Raw genomic sequence first — 17229 nt, 5'->3', positions numbered from 1 at the left:
GCTGAGAAAGCTATAATTTTCGAGCGTTACGGGAGAGGAGGGTGATAGTTAGGTACGTGGTTGGGGGACCGGTAGATGAGGACGCAGCAGGGGAGAGGTAGAAATGACGCAGCATACTTACAAACTTTATACTTACGCAATAGCATAATTAAGCTCAACTACTTGCATTTTTCTTTTTATGTGCGACCTCAGCCGAAGAGAATTGTGTTTCCTATGCCTAATAATATAATAAGCAAGAAATTTCACTTCTGTCGCGTGTGGTCTCCAAGCACACACATTTTTTTTTTTTTTAATATTAGGGTTTGAAAAGTTGAACATTAAATAATAGGGAGGAGGCCCGACAAAATTATTTGCCCCCAGGCCCTTTGTTGTTCTCGATGGTCCTGGTGCTGAATTCATGTCAGTGGTAAGTTCATGTCAATAGTGAGCTCTCATAGATTGCAAATGTGTTTATCTTATGTGCTCTTCTACCAAGTTTTACATTGCTACTGAAGATTGACAGACTTACTTGAAGTGTGCACCAGAGAAAATTTGTATGTCCGCTAGTATCCTATTGTATCTACACGTTCATTATGCTGTCAGATTTATCATACATATGTTCTAATGCATGTGCGTAATACGCCAAATGTTTACCGATATTTTACATCTTCAGAGACCGCATCCTTCTCCACTACTGCCCTGTTATTCCTGCAGGAGTTTACTTTGAAAGTTTTAGCTCGTTCCTTTTCCAGTCTTTCGAGTTTCATTTCTAATTTGGATGATCTGTAGCGCTCCTCGCGTAAACTGTCCTGAAAACATTTTTGACACGCATGCCTTAAAAATAAACCATTTCATTTTTTTTCAAAAGTAAATAAAGTACATTAGTGATTAAATAGAAAAAATTTGACACACATTTTTTAATTGGCATCAGTGGTAACAACAGTGTTGACCAATTCTACTAGCTTGCAACGTTGTCTCAAGCTCAAGACTAATATTAAGGAATATTATATACATAGCATTATTTGTGTTATACTAGTTAAGAAGTTCATTCCAAATATTATTTATATTAGACCTACAAACTTCATGAATGTAGCAGCTAATCATTAGGGTCTGTAACTATTTCCATTTACAAGTAAGTCTAGCAAATTACTGTTAAGAAAACTTTCATCACTGCGGTGTTTGTTTCTGTAACGAGACTTTGGAGAGGAAGGTAAGGATGCCATGGTTTTGATAGAAAAGACTACTTAGTATGAATTGGAGGCTGGCAAAACACAAGCTCATTCCATAACCTAAAGAGGATTTTTTTTCTTTCAGGTTTCCAACAAAGTGGTATTTCTGACTCGGTGGGTAAGAAATATGAATTATTGTTAAGCAAAAAATAAATTAACCAATTATTTCGGCATAAACGATTGCTGGTATATACTTAATATCATATAAAAACGTCAGGGAACCTCAAGAATAGAAATAAATAAGCACAAAGAGAGCAAAAAATCAGCTGATGTCAAATGTTAAATGCCTAGTCAACACAGAGAATTCCGGTGAAGGAATTAAGCCGGTAAAAAGAAACAGAAAAAAGAAAAAAAGAAATTACAGCACAGTGACGAGGCAGTTTTAAAATGAACAGTAAATACCAGCATAACAACAACTTAGAACAACGCAGCTACATACGGACGACAAATTGCTGGGTTCGTATGTTCGTCGCTATGTTATAGTTGTGTAATCTGGATCATGTGTTTGGTATCATCGTTGGGTTCGTTTGTGCGTCGCTTTGTTTTCAAAGGTGGTTGTGCTTCTGTGTTTACTGTTCTTGTTGCAACTGTCTCGTCGTTGTCAGCCCACTGTGTTCGTATGCGCTGATTTCCACTTTTTTTTTTCCTGACTGAATTCTTCCCACGGAATTCACTTAGCTATCTATGCATTACCATTTGACATCAGCTGATTTTGTCTTGTTCTCCATGTGTTCATGTTTACGTAGTTATCTATAGTATCCATTCTTGAGGTTTTTCCTATGACAAACCCGTGAAAACCAGCAATATCGCATGTCCACGAGATAGTTTTAAATCAACCTTCCCCACAATATAAGAATCATTTAAAGAAAACAATAAAAACGACGGTGTTTATTAAATATTTTTAGAGGTTATGTACCTCGGCTTGGGTGACTTGTTGCCGCTGACTGTCCAAACGCTGATTCAGAACTGCGACAAGTTCCAGCAGGCGCGCCCTCTCTGCCTCCCTCGCCACCGACAGAGCACCGCAGTCCTGCCAAGCCAGTAAAGGCCCGTCTACAATAGCAATGTCCTAAACTGTGTCCGAAGGACACTCGTCGCTGATTGGTCCACGTGACCCTCTGACGTCATGCGTCAAGTGGGCGAAGGTCCGAACCTACCTGGTCCGAAGACATTCGTCAATTTGAACTTTGTCCCAACCTGTGTCCTTCGGACACAGAAAAATAACAGAACACTCACGATATTTGAATTTCCGGTTCCCGTTTGAAGACGTGGTGTTTGTTTTTTTAGTTATTGAAGGAAATGGAAGGTGTTATTGGGTGAGCACAAAATCTTCTTCGGAGTCTTTTGCTTCTCAGAAACAGAAATATTGCAGCAAAAAAACAGAAGGCCGTACACACGAATACATTTCTGGCAGTGTGATATGAGTTTATTTTTTAGCATTTACATTTGCCACTTTGCCTTACGGAATAAATATATAATATTGAACTCCCACAACTTTCATAAATTCAATCTCAAACTACAAAGCATCCAAACAATAAACAAAAACATTTGGTTTGGCACATTTACTGCGCTCTGGTGACAACTTTAGAAATCAATACATTCGGACATCGGACATCGCAATTGTGGACAGGGCAGTTTTCGGTGAGACAATGTGACGTCACTCACATTCGGATAAGGACACGGGCCACGCACAGGTTCGGACTATTCTAGACGGGCTCTAAGAATCAGCGCAACACTTAGTCGTCGAGGCGCAAGCACCGTGCGACTACCACCACCACATCTCGGAACATTTAATTCATCATCATAAAAATATTAAGCTGATACTGATGTTAACCTACCCAAAGAGGATGATCGGAAGGTTATGAGTGGCAGCTATGAATCGTCTACCAGTTAAATAGGACGTCATAGATTTTGAAAAATAGGTAAAAGCCCCTTAGGTTATTTTAACTCATTTAAAACCCCTTTAGAAGTAGGTGATTTTTAACACGAGGAATATTTTTAAAACAAAGTTCTATTGGCCATTAAATAAAGGACTTGAGAGAAAACGTTTTATTGACAGTTTTAGTTTACTACTTATCTATTTCACTTTCCCACATAATCACCATTCAGTTCCAAGCACTTTCCGTAACGCTGCACCAGTATCTTTAACCGCAGTGCATAGTAATTCGCCGCCTGGGAACGCAGGCAAGTCACGCGCCAGAAAGCGCGACTACGCTTAGTGGTCTTGCAACCTGGGGTAGTCGGCGAAGAGCCATGCCTGCCAGGCGCGTTACTCGCGAAGATGCCATCGGCTTGATCATCGCAAAGCTTGGGATGCTACGATAAATGCCCCTGTGAGCCGGCTTTTCGCTTTACTCACCTGCACTGCGAGTAGCCGCGCTTCCAGGCGCATGACTCGCCTGCTTGCTTAACGACGATCCGAGAGACTGGCTGTTGTTTGCTGTATTTGAAGAGGTTTCCACGGCCGCTTTCTGGGTGACTGCGATGTGACGTCAAGCTGACGACGAGGAACTCAGCCGTTGTCAACTTGTTTGATTCCCAGGGAGCGAAATTCTATGCTGAGGGGTTAAAGAAACTGGTGCGGCGTTACGAAAAGCGCTTGGAAATGAATGGTGACTATATGGGAAAGAGAAGTAGATATGTAGTAAACTAAAATGGCAATAAAAACATTTTGTCACGACGATTATTTTAATGACCAAACATACATTGTTTTAAAAATATCCCTCGTATGTCCAGTTATTTATAGTTATGTGGGAAGTTGGTATAGGAATGTGGCGGGGGGTTGATCGCCCCCATTATCCCTCCTGCAGGATCGCCACTGGCTGACTTTGGTAATTTCAATTTTTTTTTTATTTTCAGCAGCCCCTGGAACTAAGATTCTGCCCTATTTATATTTTCTTCTGTGGCTTTATCTGCCGTCTCTTTTTCTCTTTAATTTGTGAGATATTTTAAATATACTATTTGATAATTTTTTAATTGATTTATTGTTAAAACAAATTCTGTAACATTTTTTTACATTATAAAAGGGATTTTAAATTATCTAATTCCTTGAAATTCAGAAAATTTATCAATAAATTCGTAAAGGAGATAATTCGTATGTTTCTTATAATAAAATTCTTTTTAACATTTATAGAAGAGATGGATTTTATTTTCTTAATAATGCTAATTATCTTGAAAAGTTTAGAACTATTTGTCTAACTGATAATTTTCGGTGAAAGAGGAGTGAAAACAAATAAATAAATATTTATTTTCATTGATAAGTAAGTATTGTAAAATGATTCATTTAAAGCGACTTATCAGAAGCGTAGGTGTGTCTATGATATATGACTTTAATTAAATAGTACGCATTTACCTGACTGTAAATGTTTACAGCGTGACAGCGTGGCACCTCTATTTCATCCTCTTTCAGTTCACCGAGCAGTCTTCAACCATTAAAAAAAAGATGCAGGATGTTATATTACTCAAACTGTTCTATATATAATTGCTGATGTTTTGTGTTCTAGCTTAAATATGGCTGGAAAAGCACATAAAAGATCATGTGTAAAGCAATGGTACAGAAAACATTTCTAACAATTACGAAACAGGTCCATATATCACTATGTAGGTGTATATATACACCTATAAATTGATATATGGATATGTTTCGTTATTTGTAGAAATGTTTTCTGTATATGTATATATATAGTGATGAGTCAATCAGGAACAGCTGGTTTTCTTTATGCGAAGAAAAAAAAATATGTGAGATAAAATGTGTGATGAAATAGCAAACATTTAGGGAACAAGAGTAGTCCGAGAAAACTCGCCAGCTCATGGTAACATGTACGTTCCACATTTCCCAACTTACAAAAATCTGGTAGGGAATCATCGATCAGGATTGGCTAAGAGACTAATGTTCCATTACAACTTTCTGAGACCTTATAAAAATGTTACCATCCAAAACATGAAGGTTAAAATATGATATGTTAAATAAACTGGTATCAAACATGAAACATTTATTAGTATTGGAAACTTTTAGGACGGAATTCCAAGAGGTTCGGGTAAGGTAGCGAACAAGCACTGCCATGTTGGGATACAACAGTAACCTAACTCGCGGGCCGTATTCCAGAACGTGTCTACACCGATATCCAGTAAGGAATCAAATTGGCATCAGTTTTAATAAACGGTGCTCTTCGCGAGGCTAGAAATTGATTTCAACGCATTCTAGCGGACGTTTCAGATCCATTGATATAATTTTTACGATATAAATCCTAGACATAGCAATACTATTGCACAAAAATATAACCGCCTTTCTAACATGTGTAGTATCTGTTCGTGTATAATAATGGTCTCTTTGTTTATGAGGGGTAATGGTCTATTTGTCTATGAGAGGTAATAGTGTCTTTGTCTATGAGGAGTAATGGTGTCTTTGTCTGTGAGGGGGAATGATCTCTTTGTCTATGAGGGGTAGTGGTCTCTGTCTATGAGGGGTAATGGTCTCTTTGCCTATGAGGGGTAATGGTGGCTTTATCTATGTGGGGTAAGGTCTCTTTGTCTATGAGGGATGATGGGTAAAACTAATATAAATACAGAAATACGATATTCAAGAAAGAACTGTAAAATAATTTCAAACAATTGAAATACCAATTCAATAATTTGCTGAAAACCACTCAATTATAAAGCTACTAAAACACGTTAAAACAGTTATAAGGTTGCAAGGATCATTTTTAATATATGAAAACCTCTCTATCTTAATCTACAACTCTTATGCATTAAAATGAAATTTATCGACATTTCAAAAATCATGAAGATTATCATCCCAAAACACAGCCACGCTAAAGTGATATTTAAAATTGTTCAAATAAATTATTAATATCAGTTATAATTATTATTACTCAACTTAAAATAAAAGGTAATACAGTGTTGCCATTAAGGCAAATACTCACGTGTCTGTTGAAGATCTGGCTTCTTCTCTTGGTGTTTCAGCAGAAATATTTTTTGTAACCAAATAGGACTGCAACTCTTCAATCTTGGCATTTTTCTAAATAAAAAAAAAGGAGACTTATTTTTTGTAAAAGGTGTTCAAAAATCATTAATAAAGTGTAGTGGTTTATACGCGTTATTTCTACGTGCATAAAGTACTATATTTGTTCAACAATATTTGGACAGCTAATTGTTTTGATTTAAATGTTGTTTGAACTGCTTTATCTCATAACAATGGTGTTTACTTCAAGTGCGTATCCTTGCGTAAATCGCATCGATGGAAAATAGCAGGCGCGAAATAGATGCAATAACAACGATAATATGCCTGCATGAGTGTCGACCCGATTCGCCTGTGACATGAACACATGGGCTAGCAACCCATACACTGCACGTGCGGCTCGCACAGCTTTTCACTGCACGTCACACCCGAGATTAATTATAAAATTTGAAATTTCAGCACACTCACAAGCCTATAATAGACCAGACACCACGACACCAAACTTTCTTTAGCTTTACACAACAAACCAGCGCAAACACAGGCCAGTGTGCCAAAATTATCCCCCAGAATCCGCACCCCTCCCGTTGATCCAAGCGATCTAACACAAGTGTGGGGTGCACCTTGTATCACAAAGCACTAAGCGAGTTATAGACTCTTGGGTTAATTCCAATTCCAATTAGGCACATGGCTAGTTTAAAATAAAAACATTTTTAGCCTACCCTTCCGAACCCTGTTCCCCCCCCCCCCCCCGCCCCCCGTGCATAACACTATAACACTTTCTATCTCCTTTAATGTTCTGGCCACTTATAATATGCTCCTCAACTGTTAATAAAAACTATTTATAAAATTTCGCTTGCAATGAAATATGTTGCATTTGCAATATCTAGCATGGAATTCATTAAACTACTTTTTTTTGGGGGGGGGGGGGGGCAGAGCGCGTTGCCAAAATGAAGGCTCTCGTCCAAGTACTCGATGGCAGGATGACATAAGAAGGGCTCCGAGTGATCTGGGTGCGAAGTGAAGGCGGTCCCAGGCTAGCCAGGGTAGAAAGCAATAGAGGCGAGTTGTGAGGTTGGCGCTTCACCTTCAAGGTCCCTGATCACGAACAAGACGTAAACACGAAAATCACATGATTATTGCACTTCCACCTATCCACCATATTGCCATCCGGGGCATTTAGTTTAATGAATTCCATGCTAGATATTGCAAATGCAACATATTTCATTGTAAGCGAAATTTTATAAATAGTTTTTATTAACAGTTGAAGAGCGTATTATAAGTGCCCAGAACATTAAAGGAGAAAGAAAGTGTTATAGTGTTATGCGGGGGGGGGGGGGGGGGACAGGGTTCGGAAGGGTAGGCTAAAAATGTTTTTATTTTAAACTAGCCATGTGCCTAATTGGAATTGGAATTAAATGTGTTCCGTGCCTTAAGAAAAACAAATTTTCAATATATCACGACAAGCAATTGTTAAAGCCTAAAACTAATGAAACCAAGAAGATATCTAAAGATAAATTGAAAAGAAAAAAGTATTAGAAATTAAGATTCGTGTAGCTTAATTTAGAATCGTTTTATAGGTGTTTAATACTTGAATAAATTACCTTGATAATGTCTTGCATCAGTGTTTGTTTTTCAGCTTGCCATGATCTCTCTAAATTTTGGATTTCTTGTTGTTTTTCTGACAGTTTCTTCTCTACTGCAGATAACTGATCCTGTTATAAACATTAATATCAGTTGGCATGCGCATTGTGGAAGGTAGTATTATACTAAGGTAATAATGATATATTTTGTGTACACACAATCATTGCACACTTAAGCACACTTTTTTGTTCATAGTAAATTGGGCCTTGAAATTCTTCTGTCAATGAACTGATTTAGTGAGATATTAATTGATAGCCACAGATTTCTTAAAAAAATTATTTCTCCAATTCAACAAATAATCCATAACAAAGACTTTTTATCCTAACTTGTTCAAAATTCAATTGAATTTCGTGACTTAGTAGACAGACTGTAGTAAGTTTAACATATGCACTCGATATAGGAATAGAAACTGACAATAACTTTAAGAGTTTGCCAAAACTTTGGGTAGGATCATAGAAAGAGAACATTTTAGTTTTTAAAGTCATATATTGCAAAAAGAAATTATTTTATGCGCCAGTAAACATGGTCAACCGCTGATTTCTATATGTAGGGGAACATTGTCGCACGAGAATTGCACTGCCCTGAAAACCTATTCTGTAAAACTCTAGCAGTGTGATACTGATCATCATGAGTTGTAACCATATATTTCCTCTCGTCAGCTTATGTTACCACTTCGTGCAAACATGAATTGTCTAGAAACCTAAAAGGGTTCGGTAGTGAAGTGATATCCCTCGATGACTGCGCACTAAATATTTCGGTAGTGGAACCCTCGGCATTGTTTCGTTACGAGAAACTCTGTGAAACTGATGTTCAAAAGTTAAGCTTAAACTTTTAGGTATTAAAATAAACATCTAGTCACATACATTTACATGAGTTAAAACAGTTCGATACACGAGCAAAGTAATCGATCGAGCGAAAGCAAACATTCAAAAATGCTATTGCTGTAAGGTTACTTTGAGATTAAAAAAGTATTTTGAATTCATATGACTACAAAGGCTGTGTGAAATGGCAGGAAATCTGAGGGTGACCATGTTGCGCCTTGTTTTCGGCACACTCAAGAAAATGGTTGACGCGTACTGTTCGCGGGGTGAAAGGACTGTATTACTAGGAAGTTACTGTGTTTAATGATGTCAATTCTAATCCGCGTTTTATTAATAATCATCAGGGTTGTCGGGCACCATCTTTTTCCCCCACCCACATAGCACGTGAGCTTGCCGCAAGCTTGTCATATGACTTGCATTGGACTTGCCATGCAAGATTGATTCAAGCCTTCTTTGAACAATAAACCATTGCTGCAAGCTATCAACGTGTCAACTAGTTAGCTTGTAGGTTTGCTACGGCAACCTTGATTCGGGCCTATTTTACTCTCAGAGCATGTTTTGGGTATGTATTGAAATGTGGCGGCGGCAGGCCCCCCCACATCAATCTGTGGGCCCCGTTGCTAGAGGTCATGATCCCTCCCCCTATTTTTTTATACTAAAAGATTAAAAAAAAATGTTTGTCTTCTATGTATATTGTTTTAGTTATATTCATTCTGAACCTTAATCACAATTATTTTTCAAGCACACATTGAACTTGTTTCAAGTCAGTTTTTAGATAGTCAACGTAAATTTATGTTCAATAATGGCAAATAAATGAGTGAAACATGGTGTCACGTCGGATGTTGGTGGTTTTGTTACTCACAGTTGTATGTTCAGACACGTTCTGTACGCACAGCATATTCCGAATTATATTATTATTCCGGTGTAATATTTCGTCGGTAACTAAAATTAGGCCTGATTGTTTAATTGTTTTCTATGATTTATTTTAAAATCATCTACTTTTTTTTGTTTTAATTTGTTTCTTCTTTCCTTCGCGGGGCGCCCCCTAGACTCAATGCACCCCCCCCCCCCCCCTAGACACGCGGGCCCCGTTGCCGTAGCAACGGTAGCACCGGCCATGTGGGGTGCTCACGGCGAGTTCGGCCAGCCGCCGGTCGTGGCTGCGGTCCCTCTGGAGCAGGGAGGACAGCTGCCCCCGCGAGCAGGCCAGCTCCGCCTCCAGGGTCCTGGCGCGCGCCCGGCACGCCCCCTCCCTGCCCCGCGCCGCCTCCAGCTGGGCGGCCGTGCTCTCCAGCTGTTGGCAGGCCTGCTCGTGCTTGCAGCGCCTGTCCCGCTCCAGCTGTCGCAGCGCCGCCGCGGCCCTGCCGTCTCCGTCTCTGCGCTCTATTCCCCCCGCCGACACAAACCACACGCCTGCAGTGGTTGCTCCGGGAAGCCTACAACTCACGTAGTTTCGGTTCCCTGCAAGAATTTACGAAGATTTCCGAAGTTTTGCGTTTTTTGTATTAACGCCACTTCAGCCGCTCAATCAGAAGTTTCCAATGAAACCAAACATGTTGTGACTGACCTAACCTAACCTAATCCTTCGATTTTTTTTTTTAATTTCAATTTTTGAGAGAAATCCGAAGTTGCACGAACGTGTTAGGGAACCGAAACTACGTGAGTTGTAGGCTTCCCGGTTGCTCCAGCACCACCAGGGACAAGACCCGTCCCAGCTCTACCTACCTCGGCCCAACGGAACATCAGTGGTTGGGATTCATGTGTGCCACAACAACCCTACGTGTGGTATGAGCGGCTGTCTGTTCGAAGGTTTAACGAGAATTATGCCCCACCTTCTTGGATTTTGCCATATTTCTTTTGCTATAATTCTAATTTTAAATTATTTATCACAATGTCAAGGCATAACTCAAATCACCCAGACCTCCTATACCTTGTTGCAACAACATGTTTGCCAACAGGCTGTAAGTGCCGCGAAGAAATAACTTATTTTTTTTCACGTGGACGACTACAACTATCATGATTATCCCACCAATAGACGTGTGTTGACTTCAAAAAGTAGCAAAACCGAAGTGCTGTGACATGTCAAACCACAAAAACTTAGTCTGGAATATTTATTACAAGCGGTATCAAAATATTTTTAAATTGCAGGATGGTTAGCTACTGGTTAAAATAAATCACTAGAAAGAATCATAAAAATACCGCCATGACGTGAGTATTGTTAGACAAAGTAGTTTCCAACACATCAGAGATGGTGGTTGAAGTTGCGATGATCGAGCGGTGTTGGCCTCCGTAGCCTATAGTCAGGCAACGCACCGGGTTTCGGTTCGGGGTATCTGGGTTCGAATCCCAGACAATACATGTATGTAAGTTGTGTCGTCATCGTCTCTTCGGTGCTTACCAACACACCGACAACTACAACAACAACCACAAATAAACATCATCTCTTTTCTCTCATTTCGTATTAGAAGAACAAAAAAAAACTTTGAAAGTTTTTACTGCCACGTATAATGATGCTGTTGTACAGAACATTTTTATCGCAAGCTTTTTATAAACCTGACCCGAGGGTATCTTTATCAGGAATGAATATTAAAATTTCTTAAGATAAATCAGCAAAACCATCGTTCCAAGTTGACTGAAAATTTTGTTTGAAAGTGTTTTTTTTCTTCCTTCAAATTTTTCCGAGGGGAGGGCCTCCGTGAAAGTAAACAGCCCAGGGCCCTGCAAAGTCTAGGGGCGCAACAGGTCGCACGGACACCTTGATGAACGACAACCATGGTCAACGCCCTGCGAGTAGGCCTGCGAAACGGGGACTTGGTGGTGGGGGCTCTCGTCCTTCCCGGCAGCGGGGACGCACCACAACGCCGAAAACCATAACGCCGAATGCCAAATTGACTGCAACGCCGACAGCTAGAAAACTGCTGTGTACCACAACGCCGATATACATTAACGCCGAAAAATGTCATTGCAGGACTGCCACAAAGGTTAGGTTACGTAAGGTTAGGTTAGGTTAGGTCAGGCTAGGTTAGGCTAGCCCCTATGTTAGGTTAGGTTGTGGTATTTCGGCGTTAAGATACATTTAATAAACACACACAAATTCATTCAGTTGTTTTTAATTTTTCTCCTGTGGCCCCCCATCCCCGCAGCAAACATTTTTCGGCGTTACTGTAATTCGGCGTTGTGGTAACCAACAGTTTTCTAGCTGTCGGCGTTGCGGTCAATTTGGCGTTCGGCGTCATGGTATTCGGCGTTATTGTACGTTCGGCGTTGTGGTAACGACCCCCCGGCAGCCCGCTGGCCAGGTACTTACCGTTCTGTCCTCGCTGCCGGCCCTTGAGCTGATCTTGAAGCTCCAGCAGCTTCTGCTGCAGCACCAGTATCTGCTGGGCCCTGCCCCGCCGGCTCGGGGTTCCGTCTCCCACCTCGCTGGCCAGAGCCTGCGCTCACGAAGAGTGGAGACGCTTGCACACATAGGCGTGCCTACAGGGGGGGCCAGGTGGACCATGCCCCCCCCCCCCCTAATGTAATAACTCAGATCGGCATTTTATCTAATGCGTTCGTTAATATTCGTATATCCCTGGCACTGTGATACTCAAACTGTGTTTCAGTGTTGCAGCGTGCTAATTAACAATAATTTTAAACATTTTATCATACTGGAAATACAGCCGCCTTAGTTTCTTTAAAACATGAGGTCCCTTAAAATGGCCTATAGCTTATACTTGAATTTGCTCAGACAGTTTACACGCGGGAATGTTTATTGCTCTCCTGCATAAGTGTAAGTACCATTTAAACATTGTCTATGGAAAAAAAAAACATATTTTCAAGATTGTTAAAACTGTACAGGTATAAATATTAACTAGTGAACATATCTCGTTGATACTGCACAAAAATATAAACAAGTCAATGATTGAATGTATTTAGGCTATTTAACGTTCTAAATTCAGCTACTGATTTAAAAATTTAGCAGCCCCCAGCCCCCTTAATGGAAATGTCTGGGCACGCCTATGCTTGCACAAACCTGGCCTTGTCAGTCAGCCTGCTGCTGCGCTCGACACGTTGTGATTTACATCGCTCAGAGAGAAACAACTGGGTGGAGACAGGGACCGATGCATGACGTCTTTGTTTCAACAGTTTTAACGCCATAGCCGATTTAAAATTTTTGGCTTCGTCGAATAATACCAATTATACAGGTAACTTATTGGAATGCTTGAAGTCAGTTATGACTGGCTGTTACCAATAGTTTATACTGAGAAGTAATTGACCGCTTAAAATTTACGTCTGGCAATGACTACAACTGTAATAATAGGTACTGTCAATATATGATCTATGTAAATCTCTGAATGTTTGAACTACGGTTTAGCAGAAGCGATTTTTTTTAAAAAAATAAAAACGATAAACAATTACAATATTACGACTTGCTGTTCCAATATATTCCCACACTAGTCATCTTATGTATATGTTTAATTTTTTTACAACGATACTTATCTTTTACTGTTTTTAAAGTTAAATCGCAATTGTGAAGTATATTAATAATATAATAATTTAAATGTACGTTTGCATTCCTAACACGAGTAAAAAAAGAAAGAAAAAACAGGAGAGCACTTATAAACAAAAATCCACAGGATAAAAAGAGACACAGGCCTTGGAACTCCACAGAAACCCTAGCAGATTTGCTATCGAAAAAATGAGCAGAAACTATAAACATATAACCAACATCAATTCTTTTATTCAACCCATGGGTATTTGTTGAATTTCTAGGTCTTTGTATTATTCTTTTTTCTTTCATTTGGGTGCAAATATTTTGTAAATACACAAATCACAAGGTGAAACAATGCCTATCATTCTGGTGTTGAAATAGGTTTGATATAAATCTACATTAATATGTTATTTAACTATTACATGTCATTGTTACCATTCCCTTAGATTTATAAGTAACTTTACATACACTCTCACAAAAACACATATTAATACAGAACTAATACCTAAATGTCTTTGTTAAAGTAAATACACACATATATATTACAATTCAAGTGGCAAATTATATCTTGTTGCAAGTAAGACAGAATGGTTTCAGGTCCTTATTTGTAATTCTTCATGTCCTTTTAAAATCCCCAAAATAATAAAAAAAAAATTTGTGCGGTTTTTGTTATTTCTATTTTAAAATTTGATTTATCATCTAAGATTTTAATACACGGTGTCAGGCTATTGTATGGATAGGTACCTAAATGATTGCAGTTGTTAGCATACTATGCGATTTTCTACCTATTTCTGTGTGTGTGTGTTTTTTTTGTGGAGCTGGAGATTATTTTCAATAAGTGTTAAAGTTTTTATTTAGTATTCAAAATTAAATTGTAATATGTATGTTCATTTGCCTTCATTGCATTGGGCCTATAACAATTTATGAATGTAGTTAAGGGAAATTCCAAAGCCACGCAATTTGTGGATTTAAGGGTATTTTCAATTTAAAACACCCAAATAGATGCGCAAATATTGAAACTCTTAACATACTTCTAAATAAATGTTTCCCTTCATCTAAACACATAACGAAAATTCCGCACGCAACTAGTTAGTAGAAGTTACCGCTCCAACCAGTATGAATTACTATACAAAAATAACTAGTATTTGTTTTTATTTGTGTATAGTTTTTAAACAAAGTTTACATTGTTACAAATTAGTGCCAATCTCTCGTTTAAACTTAAAAGTCACGTTTTAAAATGTGAACATGTCTATTAGCGGGTGTTTACTGTAGATACATTTGACTTTCTTGTGGTCAAATTATATGAAGCATTAATTCATTCAAAAATACTAAGCAATGAAATGAAATGGTAAGGCTGAGTTTATAAACTTTTCGAAAGAAGCGCAAGGGCCCAGGATCGCAACAAACAACAAACGCAAGAACAATCGGTAGTTCATAAAAACACGCAAGTCATAAGACATCCCCAACCCATCAACTTAAAACTAAAACTGCAGAAAAAAAATTCTGCATCGGACTTTTTTTTCCTAGTTAAAGTTTTTCATGAAAATGTGTCTTGATTTGATTTAAAAACATAATTTTCTTTCACTGTACGTTAGTTTAATAACTGAAAATGTATGGTATGTGATAAAAAAATATATATTACACGTCTGCATTTGTAAAAGGTTTTCTGATCACTTAACTTCAAATTTAGAAGGGCGGGAACGCAAGCCAAAATGTAATAAGTAAAAAAAAAAAAAAAATTTTTGTGCGTATTACGTAATTTATACATGGGTGTTTGAAAACATAATTATTTAGCATTTTGCTCATTGCTTTTTTTTTACTTTTCGTCCTTGCATTTCTTTCGTTGTTTATAAACCCGGCCTTGCAAATCGTAAGTTCCAAAGTTGCGGACAGTATGCCAGAGAAAAGCAATCAGATCCATCGCTTGTAGTACACCGAGTTCTTAGAAAAAATATAAATACCTTTTGAGCTAATTTCAGTTCCTGCTTAAGTTGCTGGCACTGGTTTCTGCTCTCTAACAACCGGAGATTCGCTGTTTGCAGTTTATTCATTAGCAGTTTGACCTGGCTTGACTCCTTCTCAGAATTATGTTCTTCTGGGCAGTAAAAAAAATAATTCAAATGACAAGAAGTTGCAAAGTAAACAAAGAGTGGAGCATATTTCAATATAGATCCGACACATTCTATACCTGATTATATGTTACTACAAAAATGTGTAACTTCTTAGTAGGTAAAGGCTTACATATCGATTGTTATACATCTTAGTATCGCGAGACTTTCGCACTTTTTGATAAAATCACTGTCACATTTTGGTACAGTCGCCAGTTTTTGGCCTCGTTGTTGGCTGGAATTTTGATCAAGTATTGTTTAAGTTATAGTGGCGGTCATATACATGTATTCTTAATGGCTGTCACATTTGGCATAGTAGCTACCACGTTTGATATAGTAAATATCACACAAGCTCATAACGACTAATATTTCTGCACAATAATAGCTATTTTACATTTTGAAATAGTGTATGTCACGTCTTTTAGAACAGTAGCTGACAAATATGTTGAGATAAGGCTATTACACATTTTAGTATAGTTGCTGTCACATTTTGGTATAACTAGTGATAATGCATAGCGATGCTCGCATATTATAATAATGGCTGCTATGCACAATGGTACAGTAGGCCTAGATGTCGCACATTTCGCCATAACATTTGCCACATATATTGATTGTGACACTTTATGGTGTAGTAGCTGCCCACATTACGATTTACTGCCTACCAGGGGACGCATATCTGTAGGATTCACAAAGGGATTGAGGCGGGCGGAAATTCGCAGTGGGGGGGGGGGGGGGGGTGGCATGCTAAAAGAAATATTTGGACGCAGGTTTTAACCGACATAAGTCATCTATCGGATAGGGTGCTCGTACGTTGTATATTGCCAATATTTGGCTTATATGCAGGCAACAAACAGAAAACTTTAAAATGTACAGATATTTGTCTATAAAACATTGTTTTGACGTTTACATTTATAAACCCCTGTTTAACTGTCGCCATTTTGGAAGCGCAATCGGGCCCATTTAGAGAGGGCTTCTTAATTTCAGGGTGGCGGGCTCCATAGCCCCCCCCCCCCCCCGGGATCCTCGCCTATGCTACCTACCATGTACAGAATGTCCTTAAAATAATGTCCGAATTATAAATTCTAATAGTATCAACTGTGTTTGGTTCAAGATAAAAATTAAAGAGTAACTCAAACAGTTATAGATAAGTGCATGCGCGAGTACTGCTTTGTTGTTTTCTCGCTTGCAGCGCCACCTACGCAACAGGACGGAGCCCCTCCCCATTGGAATCTCTTTGTACTAGAGTGATTGGTCGTGTCCACGTTTCGCCGCTACACAATAATTTGCCAGAGTTGAGACACAGCTCCGGACTTGTTAACCAAGGTGCGGGAAGCATCGGATCTCAGGTTGGACGAGTGCCGTCATGACTAAAGCTGCGCACATTGAACATTTGTAAGAAAAACTTGGCCGGTTTTACCATCAATGACGCATTATTTGTTGTAAAAAAAAAAGTCTAAATTGAATTTGTTATGATGTATCTAACCATTGAAACCGGAACATTCTTTCGTGGACACCTTGTATTTTGGTATTTCATGCATCCTGGTGTGTTGGTTGTTGGATAACTTGGGGGAACCTTTGAATATATATACTGAATAGAAGTCGCGAGTGGATTGGATTTACTCTACGTTTTTCAGGAGCGTATGATGAGCAGCTTGGGAACTTCACCGCTGCAGTGCGCTGCTGTAACGCCCTGTATCGTCTTAGGTTGTCATTTGCACGTTAGAGCGCAGCACTGTCTCCCGCTGTCATTCCCCCGCACCCCCCCCCCCCCCCCCCCATCAAAAAAAACCCAACATTCACTGCAGCTCAAGGTCGTTCAACGGGAGTTTGTGCGTCACAAGACTGTAGGGATGAGAGGTGGGGTAGAGGGTGGGTGGAGGACAACGCGTGTTTTGGGAGGGTGGGGAAGGGGTGTTTGAAGAGTTCGACACTTGTCCGCTAGGGACCACCACAAGGCGATGCCCTAGAGATGGTGGCGATTGCGGCGGTGAATTAACCAACTACCTCAAACCGTATTAGA

General features: G+C 39.2%; 1 protein-coding gene across 1 annotated transcript; it reads right to left on the bottom strand.

Annotated features, from left to right (window-relative positions):
• Window positions 1-2128: 2128 nt before the first annotated feature.
• On the bottom strand, window positions 2129-15883 carry LOC134528268 (uncharacterized). Its single transcript, XM_063361749.1, has 6 exons — window positions 15872-15883; window positions 11935-12061; window positions 9760-10040; window positions 7767-7877; window positions 6131-6225; window positions 2129-2238 (listed from the first exon to the last, which is right to left on the bottom strand). The coding sequence occupies exons 1-6, from the start codon at window positions 15881-15883 to the stop codon at window positions 2169-2171; spliced, it is 696 nt and encodes a 231-aa protein (XP_063217819.1). The 3' UTR covers window positions 2129-2168.
• Between the last annotated feature and the right edge of the window lie 1346 nt (window positions 15884-17229).

Source organism: Bacillus rossius, chromosome 1 (assembly GCF_032445375.1).
Source record: "Bacillus rossius redtenbacheri isolate Brsri chromosome 1, Brsri_v3, whole genome shotgun sequence".
NCBI lineage: Eukaryota > Metazoa > Arthropoda > Insecta > Phasmatodea > Bacillidae > Bacillus > Bacillus rossius.
The sequence above is the reverse complement of the archived record's forward strand: the minus strand, read 5'-3'. Positions and strand labels throughout refer to the sequence as shown.